Source organism: Trichechus manatus, unplaced genomic scaffold, assembly GCF_000243295.1.
Source record: "Trichechus manatus latirostris isolate Lorelei unplaced genomic scaffold, TriManLat1.0 scaffold00115, whole genome shotgun sequence".
Classification (NCBI taxonomy): Eukaryota; Metazoa; Chordata; class Mammalia; order Sirenia; family Trichechidae; genus Trichechus; species Trichechus manatus.
The window spans coordinates 1,962,092-1,971,004 of NW_004444051.1; the positions used below are offsets into that span (position 1 = coordinate 1,962,092).

Consider the following 8,913-nt stretch of genomic DNA (forward strand, 5'->3'; position numbering starts at 1 on the left):
TGTTAGAGTTTGTTTTATGTATTTTGGAGCCCTGTCATTGGGTGCGTAGATGTTTATTATGGTTACGTCTTCATGACGGATCGTCTCCTTAATCTTTATATAGTGTCCTTCGTCTTTTATGGTGGATTTTGTTTTAAAGTCTTTTATCCGAAATTAGTACTGCCACTCCTGCTCTTTTTTGGTAGCTATTTGCTTATTTTTTTCCATCCTTTGATTTTTAATAGATTTATGTCTTTGTTTCTGTGTCTCTTGTAGACAGCATATTGATGGATCCTGAGTTTTTTATCCATTCTGCCACTGTCTGTCTCTTTTTGGGTGCATTTAGGCCATTTATATTCAGTGTAATTACTGATAGGGGTGAGTTTATTGCTGTCATTTTGTAGTGCTTTTTTTTTGTGGTGCTGACATTTTCGTTTCTGTTACTCTCCTGTGCTGAATTCCTTTTGTTTGTGAATCTTTTCCTTTGTTTTTGTAGATTTAGTTTTTTACTGAGGACTTTATGTTTTTCTTCTTTATTTTGATGAGTAGGTTTGTTAACTTTCTTTGCAGTTACCCTGAAATTTATCGGTATCTTCCCATGTTTGAATCAGTCTATTATCACTTGGTATCACCTTGCCTTTCTCTCCATTAGATGGTTCTATACCTACACCGTTTATTCCCTTTTTTGTTGTTCTGTGTTGCTGTCATTTACAGATTAACCTCTCCGGTTCCCTGTTGTAATTCTTTTGGTTTTGGATGGTCCTTGAGAGTTCATTTCCTAGATTGGTATCTGACTAGTATAATCCTGCATCCTAGCTTCAGCCTGTAGTCTGATGTTGTTTGTTCTCAGATCAAAGGACTCCCTTTAATAATTCCTGTAAGTCTAGTTTGGTTTTTACATAGTCCCTTAATTTCTGTTTTTCTGGAAATGTCCTAATGTCACCGTCATATTTGAATGAGAGTTCTACAGGATATATTATTCTTGGCTGGCAATTTTTGTCTCCCAAGGTTTTATATATGTCATTCCATTGCCTTCTTGCCTGCATGGTTTCTGCTGAATAATCCGAGTTGAGTCTTACTGTTTCACCTCTGTATGTGACTTGTTTTTCTCGAGCTGCTCTCAGGATTCTGTTTGTCTTTGGTTTTAGCGAGTGTGATTATGATATGGCTTGGTGATTTTCTTTTGGGGTCTATCCTATATGGGGCTTCGTTGAACTTCTTTGATGGTTTTTCCTCTTTCATGATATTGGGGAAGTTTTCTGTCAACAGTTCTTCAATGATCTTCTCTGTGTTTTCTGTTTTCTCCCCTAATTCCAGAACTCCGATCACTCACAAATTTTTCTTTTGATTGTATGCTTCATAATTCTCAGGGTTTCTTCAGTTTTCTTTGTTCTTTTTTCTGATTTTTCCTCAAACAGATGTTTATCCAAGTGTTTGTCTTCAATTTTGTTTATCCTGTCTTCCATCGTTTTATACCTGCTCCTCAGCCCTTCTATGACACTGTCCATTTCTGAAATCTTGTTGTTTACCTTTTGGATTTCTAATTGTTGTTTTTGTATGATTTCTAGTCGTGAATTTATTTTGGCATTTTGTTCCTCTATTATTTTCCTCAGTTCTTCCATTTTTTTGTCTGTACTTTCCATGAATTTGTCAATTTTTTTCATCATTTTGGTCTGCTTTTTGCTTCAACTCTTGGATAACTCTGAATATTAGAGATTTGAATTCCCTATTAGGTAGCTGTAGTGCCGCTTCTTCTACTGGAGTTATCTGGTGTTTTATTTTGGACACCTACTGGAACCATCCTGCCCTGTTTTTGTATATGTTTTGATACTGTTGGCTGTCTTCAGGACATGAGTAGTTATTTTTCTCATTTATGGATTGCAGATTTGTATGTTTCATCCTGCTTTTTTGTTTTATTTGGTTATGTCTGAGTAGGCAGGCTGTGTGTTCTTTGTTGTTTGCTCGTCTGTGGACACAATACTTTTCGCCTCATTCTCCAATGGGCAGGGTCAGTCGCTCAGGTATGGTACAGCAGGGCAGGTCCAGCTGAAGGGGCGTTGCTGGGATGGGTTATTTGTGGCACATACTAGGGCCGACATGGCAGGCGGGGAGTCAGTGCAGGACAGGTTCCGGTAAACCATGCCTGTGCTGCTTGAGGGTGTGATGTTCAGTGCATGGTGCACGTAGGCAGGAAGGAGGGGGGAGATTGTGATGTTTGGAGCTAAGATGGGTATGGGAAAGAGGAGACAGAGGAGAGAGGAACAGGAGCCAAAAACATACAAAAAAGAGTGCTAAGGGAGCTTGCCATTTGAGTGGAGGGATGTGAAACTGAGAAATGGAGAAAAACAAAAAGGAAAAAAAAGAAAAAGAAAAAAGGTAAGAGAAAAAAATGAATAAATAAAAATTAGGAGAAAAAAAAGAAAAGCAAAGCCCCCAGGATCCCACCAGTATGAGGACTGGGCAAGTTGCTTCCAGGTCATGAAGTACAGCCTGGATAGAAGGGGTAGAGGTGTCACACAGCGCCATGTATTCAGGAGACAGGAAGAGAAGGTAAGTATAGAGAGATGAAAAACAGAAATGAAGAAAGACAAAAAGGGAAAGAGAGAACAGAAAAAAAAAAAAAACAAGAAAAAAGAAATGCTCCCAGAGATCCCACTGCACGTCTGCGCAGACTGATGGAGTAGCTCCCAAGCTGCACAGTACTGGCCAGCTAGAAGAGGCTCTCAAGCCGAGAAACGAAAAATAAAACAGACAAACAAACAAATCAAAACAAACATATTAACAAAAGCCCTGGGGATCCCACCAGCATAGCGGCACAGGCTGGGAAGCAGTTCTACAGTTGAGCAGCGTTTTACAGCCTTTCAGGAAGAAGCAAAGATGGCACACGGAGCCAGGTATTTGAGAGAAAGGAGGAGGAGGTGGTGAGAGGTATGGAAGAAATCAAAGAAGCAGAAAAAAGCAACACTAGCAGCTAACAAATGGCACTCAGGGAGCTGGCCAGTGTGGGCAGGTGCAATCCAAGCAGCACCAGGGTGAAGCCGGTGCTTCCTAGCCAAGAGACTGTGGCTGCAGGAAGCAGAGAAGGCAGAGTGGGGGTGAAGAAGGGTAGGGGGTGGGGAAGTGTATACCGCTGGTTACGGGTTGTTCTGTCTCCTGCTGGAATCTCCGTGAAGCTGCTTTCCCATACCCACTGTTCGCTGATCTACTATAGGAGTCCAAGATGGCAGATCTGTGCTGCGGTAGCTGATAGGGGTCCTTTGCATATGTATCTCTCCTCGTTCTCTGTTCTCTGTCAGTTTCTTACTCCATTCAGTGCTTGGCTAAGTTCCTTATCTTTTCATTTGATGCTTAGGGTTTCAGGATTGACATTTGTGTCTGTCTGACTTAGTTTTTCAGATCTTTTCTGTGGAGAGATAGCATGGTGCTTCCGTCTATAGCACCATGTTGCTCAGAATTCCTGGACAATATTCTATTGTGATCCACAGGGTTTTCACTGGCTAATTTTCAGAAGTAGATCATCAAGCCTTTCTTCCTAGTCTGTCTTAGTGTGGAAGCTCCACTGAAACCTGTCCATCATGGCTGACCCTACTGGTATTTGAAATACTGGTGGCATAGCTTCCATCATCATAGCAACACAAAAGCCACCACAATATGACAAACTGACAGATGAGTGGTGGATTATTCCATTAGCTGTATGTCATCACTCTTTCCTTTAAGCCACCTCAAGCAAATCATTGTTCTGGGTAAATAAAAGGAAAAGTTGAACCTGGCAGGAACATGGCTGGGCATTTTCTTAGAGGCCTGTCAAGGGGTGACATTTTGCCGAAAAAAGTGAAGAAGAACAGTGGGTTGCTGCCCTTTGTCCAGCATCCCAGGAATTGCTCCGGCTTGAACTGCAAGGGTATTACAATCCTTTCTCCCGGGCCTCTCTCTTGTTCTATAACTACGTCATAGCAACATTTGGAACCCTCTGAGAGTAAGCGTGTACTATGAGATCCATTCATCTCAGGGGCATAGCAGTTCATGGGTCTAAAAATCCCTGTTTCTGACATGAATGACTGGTAGGGCCCCAAAGCACCACCCCATGTGTGAGTTTGTGGCATGACAAAGGTGATTACAGTTGGGTTACGAAACTGCTTGATTCCTTCCTGCCTCCCATGGTGTCTAAACACTACCACAGTTAGACAAAAGCTTTCAGATTATGTTATATAGAGTAAAGCCTGTGGAAGCCAGAACCTGTGTAAGGCAGAAACCTGTCAGAGAAGGAAAATTCAAATATTTTTCACTAATAGAGAGCAAAAGAAAAGTGGTAAGACTGCACCCTGTCAAAGGCAGAAAACTTGTGAGACCCGGGAAAACAAGGCAGTCTCCTCGAGTTCCAGCTTTCGCAGGTTTCAGTGTATTATTTTTGTCTGATGTGTGCTTATGCAGGAGCCCTGGTGGCGCAGTGGTTAAGAACTCAGCTGTTAACTAAAATGGTCAGCAGTTTAAATCCACCAACCACTCTTTGGAAATCCTATGGGACAGTTCTACTCTGTTCCATAGGGTCATTATGAGTCGGAATCAACTCAACGGCAACAAGTTTGAGGTTTTTGGTTTTTGTGCTTATGTATTATGTATATATGCATTAGCAGAAAAAAGTATATCAGCTAGAGAGAATGTCCATAAATAAAAGCTTCTGTTCTACCCAGACCTTTCTCTCTTTTGAACATTTAAAAGGATAGATAAAAACCCATTCACAGGTATACATGTGAAGTTTTGGGGGAAGAATTTTCAATTTTTAAGGAAAAAAAATTTTAAAAATACTTACATTTCTGTAAATACATTTCTATTAAATACAATTTTTCTTCATTTCTAAGACATCTATTTAAACATCAACTGTGTGTTTCTGGAATCTCCAATTCTAAAAACATCAAAGTATGAAAGAAACAGGCATTCTGCAATCGAAGAAATATGATGGCTAGCTTTTAGCCACTTCACATACAACAAATAATGGGAACCTCCTCCACCCCCAAACTCCTATGGTATTGTCAAATAAGAACCTAGCTCATGTCACAAAGGGGAATTACATTCAAAGTGTCTCCAGAAGGTGATCAGACATTACCTTATTTGACAGAGCTTTTAACACTCTGCTTCCTAGAAATCATGATCAAGATGAAATAGCATTTTTATACTCTATAAGGAGGAAATATTAGAATGACATTTATTTTCTTTGAAACTTAAGTAACGTACCTTCCCGGTAGCTGTTGAGCCAGTAAAGGAAATTTTGGATACCAGAGGATCAGTACAAAGAGCTTCCCCCACTTCCTTGGCCTTCTTTCTAGAACAGGGAACAACATTGTATACACCTGGAGGAATTCCAGCCTGCTTGGCAAGCTGTAAAGAGAAACAGCAAATACACAGCAAGCAACAAGTGATCAAACTGAAAACAAAGAGAGAAGGAACAAATAAGAAGTTTTAATCCAAAATGTAATGGAAAAAACTTTAGGCTGGACTTGGGGGCAGAGTTAGTACCTATATGGGACTGAAATAAGGTTTTTATTAGTGTTAGAGTGACATTAATGTTTGTGTTGTTAAATTTCATTAAAATAAAATTTCTTAGAGTATGAGTTTCAATGTCACCTTCGGTTAAAGAAAAAAACAAACAAAAAACTTGGAAGACACCATTTCATACCCACTAAGATGGCTATTATCAGAAAATAAGTTCACAAGGCTATGGAGAAACTGGAACCCTCATCCATTGCTGGTGGGAATATAAAAAGGTACAGCTGCTGTGGAAAACAGTTTGGTGGTTCCTTAAAAAGTGAAACAGAATTACCATATGATCCAGCAATTCTACTCTTAGGTATATACCCAAAAGAACTGAGAGCAGGAACTCAAACAGATAATTTTACTCCAATGTTCACTGCAGCATTATTCATAATAGCCAAAAGGTGGAAACAACCCAAGTGTCCATCAACAAATGAATGGTTAAACAGAATGTGGTATATACATAAAATTAAATATTCACGCATAAAGAGAAAGGAAGTTCTGATAAATGTTATGACAGAATGGATGAACCTTGAAAACATTATGCTGAGTGAGTTAAGTCAGATAACAAAAGGACAAATATTGTAGGATCCTATTTACATGAAATATCTAGAATAGGCCAATGTATAGAGACCAAAGTTTATTAGTGGTGATCAGGGGTTAGTGGACGGAGGTGGGTTAGGGGACAGAGGCGTAGGGAGTTATTGTTTAAGGAGTACTGATTTTCTGTCTGGGTTGAGGGAAAACATTTGGAAGTATATAGAGGTGACGGTTGCACAACATGTCACCGAATCGAACGTTTAAAATGGTTAAAATCACAAATTTTTTGTTATATATACTTTATAACAATAAAAAAAGTACAATGAAATCAAGACAATCTTAAGCAAATAAAACTTCAAACCAATGTAACAGCAACAAAAAGAAAAAAACTTGGATTTATTTCCCAAGCAGAATCAGAGGAGATTTCAAGAGAAAATTTATTTTGTTTTGTGGGTGGGAACAATCCAGCGACAGCTACAAGGCCTGTGTGGCACCAGCAGCTGTGTGTGAGGGGGATGAGGGCAAAAATAGGGTGTACGATGGACTCGGGAACAGAGGACTCCAAAGAGCCGGTTCACGGAAAGCACAGAGGCCAGTCTGAGAACACTGAGTGCAAGGGACTCTCCAATAAGGGCAGAGGGAATGGAGGGTCTGACCCCTGCCAATGGCGTGATGAAGGAAGACAAAGTCCAGGTAAAAGCGGGGGATAGGAACAGAGCCAGGGAACCTCAGAAAGCAAGTCGTCTTATTTTTTCCCATACAAAAATTTATACATACATTTTTGCACCAATGTTCATGCGGGATATCGGTCTGAAATTTTCTTTTTTGTGCTGTCTTTACCTGGTTTTGGTATCAGGGTTATGCTGGCTTCACAGAATGAGTTTGGAAGTATTCCATCCTTTTCTGTGCTCTGAAATACCTTTAGTAGTAGTGTGTTAACTCTTCTCTGAAAGTTTGCTAGAATTCTCCAGTGAAGCCATCCAGGCCAGGGCTTTTTTTTGTTGGGAGTTGTTTAATTACCTTTTCAATCTCTTCTTTTGTTATGGGTTTAGTTAGTTGTTCTACCTCTGTTTGTGTTAGTTAGGTAGGTAGTGAGTTTCTAGAAATTTGTCCATTTCCTCTAGGTTTTCAAATTTGTTAAGAGTACAATTGTTCATAGTATTCTGTTATGATTCTTTTAATTTCAGTTGGGTCTGTTGTGATATCACCCATCTCATTTCTTATATGGGTTGTCCGCTTCCTCTCCCGTTCTTCTGTCAGTTTGGCCAATGGTTTATCAATTTTGTTGATCTTCTCAAAGAACCAGCTTTCGGTCTTGTTACCTCTTTCAATTGTTTTTCTCTTCTCTATTTCATTTAATTCTGCTCTAATTCTTATTATTTCCTTTCTTCTGGTACCTGAGGGCTTCTTTTGCTGCTCTACTTGTTTGAGTTGTAGGATTAATGTTTTGATTATGACCCTTTCTTCTTTTTGGATGTGTGCATTTATTGCTATAAACTGACCTCTGAGCACTGCTTTTGCTGTGTCCCAAAGATTCTGCTAGGATGTGTTTTCATTCTCATTTGATTCTATGAATTTCTTTATTCCATCCTTAATTTCTTCTATAACCTAGTAATTTTTGAGCACGGTGTTGTTCAGTTTCCCTGTGTTTGATTTCTTTTCCTTGCTTTTTCTGTTGTTTATTTCTGCTTTTATGGCTTTATGGTCAGAAAAAATGCTTTGTTATATTTTGATGCTTTGGATTTTGTTAAGGCTTGCTTTATCGCCTAATATGTGGTCTATTCTGGAGAATGTGCCATGTGCACTGGAAAAGAAAGTATACTTGGCTGCTGTTGGGTGGAGTGTTTGGCATATGTCTATGAGATCAAGTTGGCTGATTGTAGCATTTAGCTCTTCTGTGTCTTTGCTGAGCTTCTTTCTGGATGTTCTGTCCTTCGCCAACAGTGGTGTGTTGAAGTCTCCTACTACTGTTGTAGAGCTGTCTCTTTTCAGTACTGTTAGAGTTTATGTATTTTGGAGCCCTGTTGTTGGGTGTGTAAACATTTATTATAGTTATGTCCTCCTGGTGTATTGAGCCTTTAATCATTATATAGGGTCCTTCCTTATCCTTTGTGGGGGATTTTACTTTAAAGTCTATTTTGTCAGAGATTAATATTGCCACTCCTGCTCTTTTCTGAGTGTTGTTTCCTTGATATATTTTTTTCCATCCTTTGAGTTTTAGTTTGTTTGTGTCTTTAAGTCTAAGGTGCGTCTCTTGTAGGCAGCATATAGATGGATCATGTTTTTTTATCCAATCTGCCACTCTCTGTCTCTTTATTGGTGCATTTAGTCCATTTACATTCAGCGTAATTATTGATAGGTATGAGTTTAGTGCCGTCATTTGGATGTCTTTTTTTGTGCATTGTTCAGTTTCTTTGTTCCACTTAATCTTCTGTGGTTTGCTGAGCCTTTATATTTTTCTAGTTTTTCATTTTGACTTCTAGGACTGTTAGTTTCCTTTGTGGTTACCTTAATATTTACCCCTATTTTTCTAACTTTATACTAGTCTTTTATTTCTTTATGTCACCTTGACTTCCTCTCCATATGAAAAATCTGTGTCTACATTTTGTAAGTCCCTCTTGTTTGTTTTAATGTCATCATCTTTTACATATTTACATCTGTTTTTCCTGTTTTCAGTGTTTTAGTTTTGATTTACTTTTGTGACTTCCCTATCTGGGCTGATATCTGGTTGCTCTGTCCTGTGTTCTAGTCTTGGGTTGTTATCTGATGTTACTGATTTTCTAACCAGAGGACTCCCTTTAGTATTTCTTGTAATTTTGGTTTGGTTTTTGCAAATTCCCTAAACTTCTGTTTATCTGGAAATGC

At 39.1% G+C, this 8,913-nt stretch overlaps 1 protein-coding gene across 4 annotated transcripts in view; it reads right to left on the bottom strand.

Moving 5' to 3' along the window:
• The window catches only part of ALDH5A1 (aldehyde dehydrogenase 5 family member A1), a 54,673-nt gene that overhangs the window by 28,735 nt on the left and 17,025 nt on the right, over positions 1 to 8,913 (bottom strand). For 2 of the 4 annotated variants that reach the window (XM_004383988.2, XM_023738347.1), the window contains one exon: positions 5,212 to 5,355. The exons of 1 other annotated variant lie outside the window; for it this stretch is intronic. In XM_004383988.2, the coding sequence (XP_004384045.1) occupies positions 5,212 to 5,355 (144 nt within the window). The remainder of the gene's footprint in view (positions 1 to 5,211; positions 5,356 to 8,913) is intronic. One more of the 4 variants, XM_023738346.1, reaches the window with a different exon arrangement.